A 15,562-nucleotide genomic window follows, 5' to 3' on the forward strand; every position below is an offset into this window, starting at 1 on the left:
TCCATTAAAAGTTATTACAAGGCAATGGTTATAATTCTCTGTGCTGTACAATGTATCTTTTTTTTTTTTTTTTTGCAGTACGCAGGCCTCTCACCACTGTGGCCTCTCCCGCTGCGGAGCACAGGCTCTGAACACGCAGGCTCAGCGGCCATGGCTCACGGGCCCAGCCGCTCCGCGGCATGCGGGATCCTCCCGGACCGGGACACTAACCCGTGTCCCCTGCCTCGGCAGGCGGACTCTCAACCACTGCGCCACCAGGGAAGCCCTACAATATATCTTTGATGCTTATCTATTTTATACATAGTAGATCATATTTCCTAATCTCATGCCCCTATCTAGTCCCTCTCCCCTTCCTGGAGGAATCAAGCTCCCTGACTTCACACCATACTACAAAGCTACAGTAATCAAAACAGTATGGTACTGGCACAAAAACAGAAATACAGATCAAAGGAACAGGGGAGAAAGCCCAGAAATAAACCCACACACCTGTGGTCAATCAATCTACAACAAAAGAGGCAAGAATATACAATGGAGAAAAGACAGTCTCTTCAATAAGTGGTGCTGGGAAAACTAGACAGCTACATGTAAAAGAATAAAATTAGAACATCCTCTAACACCATACACAAAAACAAAATCCAAATGAATTAAAGACCTAAATGTAAGACCAAATGGTATAACAATCCTAGAGGAAGACATAGGCAGAAGACTCTTTGACATAAATCACAGTAATATCTTTCTGAAACCATCTCCTAGAGTAATGGAACTAAAACCAAAAATGAACAAATGGGACCTAATTAAACTTAAAAAGCTTTTGCACAGCAAAGGAAACCATAAACAAAACAAAAAAGACAACCCACAGAATGGGAGAAAATATTTGCAAACAATACGACCGACGTGGGATTAATCTCCAAAATATATCAACAGCTCATACAGCTCAATGTTAAAAAAACAACAAACAATCCAATCAAAAAATGGGCAGAAGATCTAAACAGACATTTCTCCAAAGAAGACATACAGATGGCCAAAAGGCACATGAAAAGACTCAACATCGCTAATTATTAGAGAAATGCAAATCAAAACTACAATGAGGTATCACCTCACATGGGTCAGAATGGCCATCATGAAAAAGTCTACATAAAAATGCTGGAGAGGGTGTGGAGAAAAAGGAACCCTACTCCACTGTTGGTGGGAATGTAAATTGGTACAGCTACTATGGAGAGCAGCACAGAGGTTCCTTAAAAAACTAAAAATGGAGCTACCATATGATCCTGCAATCCCACTCCTGGGCATATATCCAGAGAAAACTATAATTCAAAAGGATACATGCACCCCAGTGTTCACTGCAGCACTATTTGCAATAGCCAAGACATGGAAGCAACCTAAATGTCCATCGACAGAGGAATGGATAACAATGTGGTATATATATACAACAGAATATTACTCAGCCATAGAAAAGAATGAAATAAGGCCATTTGCAGCAACATGGATGGACCTAGAGATTATCATACTAAATGAAGACAGATAGAAAGAGACAAATATATGATATCGCTTATATGTGGAATCTTTAAGAAAAAGAAAAAAGATACAAATGAACTTATATACAAAACAGAAATAGTTTTGTAAAGCTACAAGGGAAAAAATCTGAAAAAGAATATGTATACACACACACACACACTTACACATAAACACATACACAAATGTATATGCATAACTGAATCACTTTGCTGTACAACTGAAACTAACACAACACTGTAAATCAACTATACTTGAACTTAAAAAATCTTTTAAAAAAAGGACTTCCCTGGTGGTCCAGTGGTTAAGACTCTGCGCTTCCACCGCAGGGGGCATGGGTTTGATCCCTGGTCAGAGAACTAAGATTGAGCTAAGATCCTGCATGCCGCATGTCACAGAAAACAAGAAACAAAAAACAAAAAACTCTAGCTCCATCCACATTGCTGCAAATGTCAGAATGTCATTCCTTTTTACGGCTGATTAATATTTCATCATGCACACACACCCACACACGTATAAAACATGTCTTCTCTATCCATCTGCTGATAGACGCTCGCATTGCTTCCTACTGATCATTTTTATTTCTTCTTCTTTGAATTCTCTGTTCACTGCACATTTTTTATTGGATTTTTTAAATTATTGATTGTAAGCATTCTTTAGAAATACTAGTATATCAAATGTTTTCTCACAGTCTGTCATGAATTTTTACTTTATATTTTGTCATGTAGAAATTTCATTCCTTTACTGCTGTGCTTTTAATATTTGAATAAGACATCTTTTCTACTCCAAAGTCGTAAAAATAGTTTTCTACATTTTCTAATAATAGTAATTTTTGTTTTTCATATTACTTAATCTGCAATTTATTTTAGTATATACTGTGAAGTAAGGCTCTCTTTGTTTTTACTATTTCCCATATAAAAACACTGTGCCAACACTTATGAAATATTTGTTTTCCTTATTCCACTGATTTGTAGAGGCATTTCTGTGTGTCATATTCCATTTGTAGAGGAATTTTTGTGTGTCATATTCCATGGTTATGCTTCTGGACAGTCTTTTCTGTTACCCTCTTCTACTGATCTATTCCATAGTTTTATGTCTTCCTGTTTAGATCATGCTGCACTTTTTTTTTTTTTTTTTGCGGTACGCAGGCCTCTCACTGTTGTGGTCTCTCCCATTGCGGAGCACAGGTTCCGGACGCGCAGGTCAGCGGCCATGGCTCAGGGGCCCAGCCGCTCCGCGGCATGTGGGATCTTCCCGGACCGGGGCACGAACCCGTGTCCCCTGCATCGGCAGGCGGACTCTCAACCACTGCGCCACCAGGGAAGCCCATACTGCACATTTTCTGTTAAGTTTATTTCTAGGTATATGTGATAGATGGATTACATTAATGACCGCTCACTACTCCCTATTACCACTCTCTGAATGTGATGTACCAGCTCCTCCCAACAAAATGCGAAGTATAATTTCCCTAATCCTGATTCTGGGCTCAGCCATCTGTTTTGGTTTGGCCACTAAACTGTTAACACAATTGATGAAATCAAGGGTTTAAAAAAGCCCTGCCTAATTTCCACTAGATCTCAGGTTCCCCTAACTGTCCTATGAGGACATGCCTGGGATGCCTGGGCTAGCCTGAGAGAGGATGAGATCTACAGCAGAGCTACTCCTGTCATCCCAGCAGAGAATTTCCAACATTTTAATTTAGACAGTCTTTATCTATTTCTGTTATTAAAGTTTTATTACCCTTATAAGTTGAGTCAAGTACTTTCCTCCCTTTCTAATCTCTAGAATAGATTTTATAAATTAAGGATTATCCCATTCCATGAAGGTTTGGTCCAACTTTTCCCTAAAATTAGGTCTAACAGTTTTTCTGACCACTAATTTGATTTAGTATTTTCAGTTTTCCATTTCTTCTTAAGTTGATTTTGGAAATTTTTCATTTCATGTAAGTTTTAAACTTCAGTGGCTTTATAGCATTCATTTTCTTTTGAGTGAAAAGTCAGTTTTAAATAAAATTATGGTAATAGGAATGAATGTGAGAGATGTTGCTTTTTGGAGGGAATGAGGGATAAGAATTTTCTTAATGCTGAAATAAAAACTTGACAACCCTGTTACAAGTCCCCAAAATGGAACAACTGATCTACAAAGCGTTCCTTTACCTGCACATTTAATACTTCAAATATATATTTTAGGGCATTTATACAATGAATTACTTAATAGTATCTGTATGCTTCTTATATTACTGCTAATAGGTCTTATTTAGGCTGACTCAATTCTCTATTCTAAACACATGTAACTACTTAGTATACTGTACTTTTGTACAACTCGTTAACTTTGACTTACCCACTAATAATAACATTGATTTTTTACACTAATTTTTCTTCTTTCTTTTCTCTCATTTATTTACACACAAAATATTTAGTGTTACTGAATCCTATAAATTTAGGAGTTAAATTCTTATCAGTTTTTCAACTAACAAATAATTTGCCTCAAGTGATAATGCTACTGAGGATACATTAAAATAACTCTCCTAGGTGGCAGGCCCTAAGGAATATCTGGTAGCAGCAGGGCGCCCATGGTAGATGTGGGAGACACTGAAGAATAGGGCAAAAAAAGGAAGGAGGTTTCAATAATTATGAAAAAGGTATAATGAACTTAAAAAAAATCACTGTATTTAATTTCAAATGACATGTATTTCATTTCTCTTGAGTAAACACCAAGGAATGGAATTACCAAGTTCATTATATGTCTATTGATGTGTTGAATAACACTGATTTATTTTCAAATATCAAACTTGAATGCCCAGAATGAGTCCCACTTGGTTGTGGTGAATAATTCTTATCATATACTTAAAAAAAAAAAAAATCCACATCTAGAGGAAAGGTGGGAGGACATTCTACACTGTCCTCATTAGAGCCTGACTTCATTTTCATACTCAGCTTTACATATCATTTCATTGGTTTTTATTAAAGTCTATAATGTATCTTGAAATAGTCTACGTAAATGACATTATTCCAAGAACTGTAATATTTTTAGTACATAATAAAGTCTATCTAAGGAGAAAAAGACGAAAGACTACAGTATGTTCTACTGACCTAAAATTTTATATGGAGAAAGATAATTTTAAGAGTTCTAGGACTTCCCTGGTGGCACAGTGGTTAAGAATCTGCCTGCCAATGCAGGGGACACGGGTTCGAGCCCTGGTCTGGGAAGATCCCACATGCCGTGCAGCAACTAAGCCTGTGCACCACAACTACTGAGCCTGAGCTCTAGAGCCTGAGAGCCACAATTACTGAGCCCGTGTGCCACAACTACTGAAGCCTGCGCGCCTGGAGCCCGTGTTCTGCAACAAGAGAAGCCACCGCAGGTGAGAAGCCTGGGCACCACAACGAAGAGTAGCCCCCGCTCGCCACAACCAGAGAAAAGCCCACGCGCAGCAACGAAGACCCAACACAGCCAAAAATAAATAAATAAATAAATTTATTTTAAAAAAAAAAGAGTTCTATGTTAGACTTCTGCAATTTAAATTTTTAATGGACAGTAATGGTTATAACATCTTCCACAAATACATATACTTCATATTTTTTAAAGTACTTTATTTCATAGCATGTGGTTTATAAAAATTAACCAACCAGTATCTATGAAATAGTAACTCTAATTTCAGATACATCGTAGTAATTTTTTCCTAAGCAAGTAGTTTTGAAGTACTCACTGGTTTCCTGCTTTTACAAATTGCTAGCAATGTATTCACTGTGATTTCAATTCTTACCATATATATGTTCAGGTTCCAAATCTGTATCTCCGGTTCCCCCCTCTCTCCTTAACTCCAAATAAGAATTTTCAAATGCCCTTTAGGTACTGGTTAGGTACCTTAAATAAAACATGTCTCGAACTGAAATTATTTATTCTCTATATTATTCAGCAAATATGTACCCATGCTATGGACTGTAGATACTGAGACATAGTTCCTTTTCTTGAAAGCTAAAATGTAGCAAGAAAAACAAATATTTTCATTCTATTGGCTTCCTTCCTTCCTCAGTAGTGTTCCTTCTCAGTATCTTTTGTACCTTTCTCTCCTTCCTCCAGATCTCTTAATGTTGGGTTGCCACCAGGGCTCATTCTTTAGTCCTCTTTCATATTCATGGCCTTGTTGACTGTATCTAATCTCAGGCTCTATATACCATCTACATGCTGGCAATTCTCAAATATGTATAGCTAGCACATTTCCCTTTCGACTGAACTCCAAACCCCTATGAACATCTGTATATCTTATTTTAAATGTAACATGTCCAAAAATGAGCCCCTGATTTTTTTCCACTAAAAATTACGAGTCCCAGAGATGTCCCCATCTCAGCTGGCAGCACTCTATCCTTCCACATGCACAGACCAATACCACTGAGATCATTCTTGACTCTTATCTCACATCCCACATCCAAACCATCATGAAATCTTGTTGACTCAACCTTCAAATGTATCTAGAGTCTGTCTACATCTCACTACTTCCACCACTATCACTAGAGGCGACTGAAATAGCACCTAAACTGGTTACTTTTCACCCTTGTACCATACTGTTTCTACACATAACCAGAGTAAACCTTTAAAATGCAAGTCATTTCATGCTCTGAATGACCTGACTCAAACTCTTCCAAATGATTCCATTTCACTGAGAATAAATGTCAAAGTACATACAAATGCCTACCAGGATCTACATTACCTGCTGCTCCATATCCCTACCTTTCTGACCTCTACTCCTATCACTCTCCCATCTTGCTCACTATATTTTAGCTACCATAGCCTTCTGTTTCTCATACATGCTATGGATACTCACACCTTATAAACTTTACACTGGCTGTTTCTTCTTTCTGGTACATTCTTACCTTAGAAATCTACATGGCTAACTTCCTCAAGTCCTTGCTCAAGCCACTTTCTCAATGAGGCCTACCCTCAATGCTTGTAGGCTTGTCTCCAAAGAGAACTCTTTTTATCCTTGTACATAAAGTATGCAGAACCTGAATTTTATCATGAGTTACTTCTTAATTCTCTGACAATTTCAGCTACCTGTTCCTTTTTCATTCTCCCTTAACTTCAATAGTGTTCCTTCTTTGTCATATACTCTTTTTATAAGAATTTGACTCTTGCTAAAACTCAGTAAAATGAAGATACTATAAAACATGGCTATCCTTCTCATATTAATCTATTTTGGTTACAGAAGAATTCTCCCTATACTGCTGAGAAAGAGAAAATACCTCCTGAAATCTAGGAACTGGTCTTGTACTATCAGCTAGTCCTTGTCTTACTATGAACAAGCTGCATTCAAAGGGAGGCCTTGGCATTTTCCTGTTGAACTAAGCAATTTCACTGAATACCAATATTAGAAAAGGCCATTCTTTAACCATGACAGATCAAGACAAAAGCAAATTTGTAATCATGTCTTGACAAAGATAAAGTATGAACCTTGTCCAAGCCACCCCTTATCCTAATGAGTGACAGCTGCTTTTTTACTGATTATAGTTTTAGCCTTGCTCTAATCTGCCCTCCCTATAGATGAGATTTATTAATATTCTCAATCACAGAATTACTCCTACTTCTTGATGGCATTCCATCCATAGCAAACCCTCATATTCTTAAACCTTCTTCCAATCACCAAGTACAAGCCCAAATCCTATAAGTCTTTTAGCACCCCCTGAGACTCCCCTTCCACCCCCATGGCTCAATCACATGTAATCCTGGTGATCTCTGTTTGGAGGGCATCAACACTCCTCCAATGCCCTAAATGTACAATATAAGTTAATAGTGGCTCCTTACTTAGTGGTTTATGTATTTTAAAGGCTAAGGTAATTAAATAGTACAGAATGTAACACTGAGTTCCAGTCAAAACAGGCTAAAGGAGGAACTGCAAACTGAGATGATTATATTGGCTAGGGGATAACAGGTGTATGGTTTGGATCAGTTATAACACAGTGAATGGTAAGGCCTATGGCAAGGCACAGTGACTGCACACCCCACTTATAGTCTTCATTAACAACACACTTAGCAGTGACCAGTGATCACCAGCCTACATTTTTTAAGTTCCATGTCAGTTTAACACACGGTTTTTCTTCTTTCATTATCTTAAATAAGCTAATTTATTAAAACAGCTGAACTTAAACATTAACTATTAAGCAAATTAGCAATTTTAGAAATTTTAAAACACAGAGAAAAATAGGGACTTCCCCAGCAATCTATAATTTCCCTTGTAATCAATATAACTTCTTTGAACTTAAAGTGAAGAGGCTTTTCCAACATTTTGTCCTCAATCATCAGATTTTCTCAGGTTCAAGGAACTGCTTTCTGTACTGACCCACAAACTTTCAACCCATTTTTTCTGGACTTTTGGACTCGATTTTTAAAAAAGGCCTAATTAACCTCTCTAGCATTCCCATATCAGACAGAAAGATCTGAGCTACTCTTTCTGGTTTCTTTGCCTTACAATTCCTAACTTTTAATCAGTGTGCTTATATAGAGAATTAACAACTAGATAGCCTTCATTTCTTTTTTCTCTCCTCTCCATCAGCTTTCTCTATCAACCCCTTTGGCAAATTGTTTTAATCATCATCCCCTACTGGTCTTCTCAAGAAGACAGGCCATTTGAACACCACGGATGATAATTTCTCTAACACCAGTTGCCATCTGCAATGGCTTGGAATAGCAGCTTGGTGAGCTTTTCATTTCTTTAAAAAGCTAACAACAAATCAAAACTTTAGACATGAAAGGAAAGAGCAAATTAAGACTCATAAATTAACACTCTAGTTTTATCATAGAATATAAATGATAAAAAAAGAATTCCACACAAAATGAAGACAAATATTAATACCTCAAATTTATATACATCCTATACATAGACTAGTCCACAATTTGGTCACCAGTCTCATGAGGCAAGACAGGAAGTGGTAATATTGATAATGTTATGTATAGTCTAACCGAGAATGAGATTAATTCCCCAATATAACAACAGGGCAAATAAACAGAGAAGCATCGATTAGAGTACAATTCTTCTTTTTCCTAAATAAATGTTTTAATCACTAAACCATGTTACTTGCCAGTTGAAAAACACTGGAAGAAATATGTGAAAGATCAGAAACTAAGAAAATGTGAAAGTAAAAATCCTAAAACAAGTGCTTTTAAATAAATACAGCTTGCTGAAACACTAATAAAGTATGCCACAATGTTTCCTGCCTCCTTCCAAGCAGGGCATGTAGATAATAAATATGAAAACAGCATCTGGTATATTAAGATAAACTAGAATATTATTAGACTGAACTGATAAAAACACCTAAAAGGAAAAAATAGTAGAGCTTGGATACAAGATTAAAGCATCTTATGCAAGATTTAACATGATGAGATGTAGTAACAGAGAAAAAATTTAGGGACAGTTCAATTTTCTCATTCAGAATATAAGATGAAACTCCCATCCTTCTCTAATATAGTGGTCATCTTAATACTAAATGTAATTTTAATACTTCCAAAATCTGATAAACACTACTTTCAGTTAGTGTGCTATCCTTTCTTTTAAGCAAGTTGTTAATCAAATACGCAACTAGCAAAACTCAAATTTCTCATAACCAACCACATCAACTATAATATGCATGCTATTTTCTTGTTTTCAGTAACGTAGCTGGAGTTCCCTGGTTGCCTAGAGGTTAGAATTCTAGGCTTTCACTGCTGTGGCCCAGGTTGAATCTCTGGTCGGGGAACTGAGACCCCACAAGCCACAGCCAATAAATAAATAAATAACATAGACTTGTATAAACATACACTTTAGGGTTACATATTACAAGTTAATTAAAATAATCTCAACTCTCTAAAAGTAAAGTGGGTTAATTACATCAGTTGTAATGATGACTATCAGATTAAGAATTAGGAATACAAGAATTTTTATCAGTCAAGGTAATGGTTCTGACATTATCATAGTTTCTTGTCTCTCCTCACTAGCTTTTTTCACCATCAATGAAATGCGGTTGCATTTAGACATCAGTTTAAGACTAAAAAGAGAAAAAAAAAAAAACAAGGAAACAAGTAAAAGGCAAGGGACTGATTCTGCCGTTTAAAAAACAGATGAGATCACACAGAAAGAGAAGAACAGATAAATCAACTTAATTTTCAATGAAAATAAATTGTAAGGTTTTGTTGGCAACAATTATTAAAGCCATTCTCTTTCAGGGCAGAATATTTAAGTGCTTATCCTAAATCTTTTGGTCACATAGAAATTATCTCCAACTCCTCAAAAACACAAGCTGACACAGTTGTACAAAGCAGGTTTTCAATATAAGCAAGAAGGAACTGCTGAAACTAGAATGAAAAAAAGAAACACTACAGTTCAATAGGTTGTCTTAACTCAAACACATTATTCTTCAAGAAGTTGCATGAAAGTCTAAGATATTAATTTAATGATGCTACAGGGCCATAACTGCACCATTCTCAATTTAGAGTAATAAGTCTGGAGTGAGTGCATTTTCAGGAGGATATATGTAAGCGTGTTCATTATTGAGCCAAGTAATAGTTTTATATCATGAAGACTAGTTACGTGGGTTACTAGCCTTTCCCAGGTGCATAGAGTTTTATCAATAACACCCAGATTATTTCAGGTCTCTTTCCTTACACCTTAACATCTCTCATTCTAAAAGACCAAAAAGTAGAAAAGATACCCCTTTGGAGTGGAAGGTTACACTTGATGACTTCTAATGTCACAACAGTTCCGGAAGTTCTATAACGCTACTTAACTGTCAGCATATGCAGAGCACAATGTAATGGATCAAGTTCATTTACTTTGGAATTTATCAAGCAATACTTGCCAATCTATTAAGCACAAGGAATGGAAACAAATTTCAAACTGCCCTTAAAGAGAAGTTTCAAGCTGAGGAAATTTATTTAACCTAAAATAAAATCATGAGAAGAAAACTCACACAAATTAAAAACCAAATGACCCGAACTCCACAAAAATGACAATGTCACAAAAACATGGGCAAAGTATTCTTGGTTTTGAAAGATCAAAGAGACACAACTGAATGCTATATGTGATCTTTAACTTGAAGGTGGGGGTAGGGTGAGCAAATAGCTGAAAAGGGAAAATGTGATGTCAGATTTCTTGAGCGTGATAATGATATTGTGGTTATGTATAAGGATTTCCTTGCTCTTGGGAAATGCTTATTCCAATATTATTCCAATATATTGGAATATATGCTCATTCTAAAATTTTCAAGTGTCTACTTCTCTCTCCCTCCAAGGTAAGCACTTAACATTTTGGAATATATCTTCCATACTTTCTTCAACGTTTATCAAACTAAACAAACAAAACCAAGACTGTGTGCCCAGGAGAACAGTGACCATGTCCTTTTACTTTTCATCGTTAATTGTAATCCAACTCCTAATAAAATATTTGGCACAGAGTGGTCTCTCAATAAATATTTGTTGATGTTCAATTCGTTTATGTTGCACAACTTTTTTTTTTAACCTTTACCACTACACTGTGAATATTTTATGTCTATTGATGGAGCTACATTACACTCCACTCTTACGGATGCATCAAATTATGTAATCAACAACAGACATTAGAGTTAGTTGTTACTAGTTTCTCACCATCACAAACAGGGCTGTAAATATATATAAAAAAATAGATATAAGGATATATAAATATATACATGCATTTACCCACAGCATTTTAATTAAAGTCATTTAAAATTGTTTATACTTACTCTCTGCCTTTAAATTCTCATAGATCATTTATATATATATGAAAGTTAATTATGGTAGTACATTACAATCTAACTTTTTAATTCTTTTTATTTGCTAAAACACAATAGAAATTTTAATAATATAACATGTTCCCAAGTACAAAAAGTTAGGGGGAAAAAAATCTTACCATTCTTGCTGACATCCAGTTCCCTGAGATTAATGAGATTTGCAATAGATGCTGGTAATGTTGTTAAATCATTATCTGGTAAACTCAGTTTATGTAGAGATTGACAGTTAAAAAGTTGCTGTTGAAACAAGGTAGAGAAGTATTTTGATTATTCCTTAAGTTTCCTTAAATATTTCATTTATTAACCTTTACACAAACAAATATTATTAATATCATTAAAACTGAATGAGTTATACCTACACAAATACCAGGGAAGATCTCTTATTCTTTTACGCTATTATGGATCTGAACACAATTGGACTACTCAGAATGATTTATATCCTCACACTTCTGCCCTGGGTGAAATGCACTTAGTGAAAATAAGCATATGGTGTATTTTCTGCTAAGGTCATAAAAAATAAGTGGCTGTTAAATATGGTAAACTTTGGATCTTGTATTCCAAGCATCCTTATTCCAAAATGAAAGTTTATATAAATTAAATTCAAATATGTACAACTGATTTTAAATGACTTAAAATATAGAATTCTGATTTGGGAGCACAAAATAAATAAGGGAGCAAATATACTGTTATGCTAAAATCACAATAATGAAATGTGATCAAAATATATTTAACCAAAAGCAGTAAGTAAATGGGCTACTTCTAAGCCCCATACCAAAAAACTGTACAGAGCATAGAGGATTTTTAGGGCACTGAAAATACTCTGTTTGACAGCATAATGATGAATACGTGTCGTTATATATTTGTTCAAACCCACAGAATGCACAACACCAAGAGCAAATCATAATGTAAACTATGAACTTTGGGTGATTATGATTTTTCAACATAGGTTCATCGGTTTTAACTACTCTGGTGGTTTAACCACTCTGGTGGGGGATGCTGATAAGGGTGGAGGCCATCCATGTGTGGGGACAGGCTATGTATTTGGGAAATCTCTGTACCTTCCTCTTAATTTTGCTGTGAATTTAGAATTATTCCGAAAAAGAAGAGTCTTTAGAAAAAAACAAAACTATGCACAGGATGGCACTGAATAAGTCCTATTGAAGAAGAGCATTCTTGGGGCTTCCCTGGTGGCACAGTGGTTGAGAGTCCGCCTGCCGATGCAGGAGACACGGGTTCGTGCCCCGGTCCGGGAAGATCCCACATGCCGCGGAGCAGCTGGGCCCGTGAGCCATGGCCGCTGGGCCTGCACGTCCGGAGCCTGTGCTTCTCAATGGGAGAGGCCACAACAGTGAGAGGCCCGCGTACCGCAAAAAAAAAAAAAAAAAAAAAAAAGAAAAGAAGAGCATTCTTCCAAAAATGGAAAATTGCTAGGCATGATAAGTGATTCAGTTATTTTCACTATCATAGCAAGCCTCTCTTTTCAACACAGTCCCCAGACTGAGACCTTGCTGGTGGTGATTAGAAAAAGGGACTAATTTTAGTCTTCCATTTACTCTAGGAGAACTAGCTAAGGAAGATAAATTACTTGCTGAAAAACAATATACAAGGGAACAGTCAATTACAAAGCACCCTATTACAACTTAGGGGAGAAATTCATGAACATGCAACCCACAACCTTTAATATTTTATCCACATCTATACACAGATTTTTTTTATAAGACAATCTTGGATAGCACTACTTTCAAAATGATTTTACTACTGGCCACCCAAAGAAAACCTTTTTCAAAACACTGCTGCCGGGCTTCCCTGGTGGCGCAGTGGTTGAGAGTCTGCCTGCCGATGCAGGGGACACGGGTTCGTGCCCCGGTCCGGGAAGATCCCACATGCCGCGGAGCGGCTGGGCCCGTGAGCCATGGCCGCTAAGCCTGCGCGTCCGGAGCCTGTGCTCCGCAGCGGGAGAGGCCACAACAGTGAGAGGCCTGCATACCGCAAAAAAAAAAACCCCCAAAAACCAAAAAACCCTGCTGCCATCTGGTATGTATATGTACACACACACAAATCTAAAACAAATACTTTAAGTTACGATACATGCAACCCTCTTTATTTTCTACTCTATGACAGTTAAGGTTGCCAGATAAAATACAAGATGCCTGATTAAACTTGGATTTCAGATAAACAATAATTTTTTAGTGAAAGTATGTCCTATATACTGCATGAGATACACTTATACTAAGAAATTATTCACTGTTTATCTGAAAAGTGTAATTTAATTGGGTATCCTGTATTTTTTATTTTCTAAATCTGCCAGTCCAAATAATAGTTCATTATTTGGAAATGCCCCATATATTAAATTGATTTTTATGAGCCACTAATGAGTCTTCACCCACAGCTTGAAAACCACTGCTGTGTGGGTGGTAAAGCTCTCTGACAAAACTATGGTAGCTTTCCGCACAACAATAAGAAACTGAGGGGCTTCCCTGGTGGCGCAGTGGTTGAGGGTCCGCCTGCCAATGCAGGGGACGCGGTTTCGTGCCCTGGTCCGGGAAGATCCCACATGCTGCGGACCGTCTGGGCCCGTGAGCCATGGCCACTGGGCCTGCACTCCGCAACGGGAGAGGCCACAACAGTGAGAGGCCCGCGTACCGCAAAAAAAAAAAAAAAAGAAACTGAGTAGAGGATGAAGACAGGTTAGAATTTAAGGGAAAAAAAGTAGCCGCCACAAAAAAAATTTTAGCAAAGAAGTTGTTAATGTGAGATGATGTTTCATGGCAACAAACCTATTTTCTCCTGCTAGTTGCTCCTACATTTCAGAAATGTTAAGTCCTCCAAAACTTTTCCAAATAAACTGAAATGGGGAAAACAGAATACTACCTCTACAAAGCTGTTAAAAAGCAAAATTCTGATGTGATAACCGAAAAGACAATTTATCCTCAATAACTATAATGTAGATCAATGTCTCAGGAAAATCAGAAAAACATTAATTTCAATTCTTTGTCTAGTTAAATCTATTGGCTGCAGAAATTGTGCAGTCTTATTGTCTACCTTAGTGCCTAAGGTACTGGAATTAAATACAAAATTTTAAATTATTTGCACAAGTATTTAAGCAATTAACTTGAAGAGATAAAGGTTAAAAATTCTATCTAAAAAAATTTGAGTCATGTTGCACACGCTAAGGTGAAATTAAACCAAAAAAACGGGAAACAATGCACACATATATATATATATATATATATATATATATACACAGCATTATGGCAACATTGGGAATATCATATTTCTAGGCATAAAAATAAGCAAAGGCAATTCTTGAAAGACTGGATTAACATACCTTTGGAAGCTCTTCAATCTGATTAGCATCTAAGTAGAGCTCCTCCAGAGTTTTTTCAAAAGTAAAAATCTCTTTGGGAACCTGTTCCAAACTGCAATGAGAATAATCAAGAGTAGTGACGGTCTCCTCTTCTCCTCGTAGACAACGACATGGTACCAACCGCACAAACAAACTTCGTTTTGTAGTCATTTTTAGACACTGCAATATACAAACAAAATTAAATTTAGTGAAAACATGTATTATAACAATTTTTCAAAACAAATTATTCCAATTCAATTCTCACAGTTTACATATCACAGATAAATACCTCCTCCCCAACACATTAAATAGAATGCATTTAACATTGCTTTATTATCAAATTTTATATATAGTGAAGTTCAAATTAAACTCAAGCACTTCTGTACTTCACAAAGTGATCCATTAAGTAACCAATTATATGCTTCTATAAGCATATAGGCCCACCTCCCAGAGTAATGAAAGTAAAAACAAAAATAAACAAATGGGACCTAATGAAACTTAAAAGCTTTTGCAGAACAAAGGAAACCATATCGAAAAGACAACCCTCAGAATGGGAGAAAATATTTGCAAACGAAGCAAAAGACAAAGGATTAATCTCCAAAATATACAAAACAGCTCATGGAGCTCAATATCAAAAAAACAAACTAATCAAAAAATGGGCAGAAGACCTAAATAAACATCTCTCCAAGGAGGACATACAGATGGCCTAGGGGCACGTGAAGGATGCTCAACATCACTAATTATTAGAGAAATGCAAATCAAAACTACAATGAGGTGGGACTTCCCTGGTGGCACAGTGGTTAAGAATATGCCTGCCAATGCAGGGGACACGGGTTTGAGCCCTGGTGCGGGAAGATCCCACATGCCGTGGAGCAACTAAGCCCGTGCACCATAACTACTGAGCCTGCGCTCTACAGCCTGCGAGCCA

At 36.6% G+C, this 15,562-nt stretch overlaps 1 protein-coding gene across 9 annotated transcripts in view; it reads right to left on the reverse strand.

Moving 5' to 3' along the window:
• Window positions 1-15,562, reverse strand: part of ERBIN (erbb2 interacting protein) — a 108,184-nt gene that overhangs the window by 53,078 nt on the left and 39,544 nt on the right. For all 9 annotated transcript variants that reach the window (XM_082835757.1, XM_082835753.1, XM_082835759.1 and 6 more), the window contains 2 exons: window positions 14,617-14,814; window positions 11,408-11,525 (listed from right to left, as the gene is read on the reverse strand). In XM_082835757.1, the coding sequence (XP_082691883.1) occupies window positions 11,408-11,525; window positions 14,617-14,805 (307 nt within the window). In that variant the 5' untranslated portion in view covers window positions 14,806-14,814. The remainder of the gene's footprint in view (window positions 1-11,407; window positions 11,526-14,616; window positions 14,815-15,562) is intronic.

Source organism: Leucopleurus acutus, assembly GCF_964270905.1.
Source record: "Leucopleurus acutus genome assembly, chromosome: 3".
In the NCBI taxonomy this organism is placed as follows: Eukaryota; Metazoa; Chordata; class Mammalia; order Artiodactyla; family Delphinidae; genus Leucopleurus; species Leucopleurus acutus.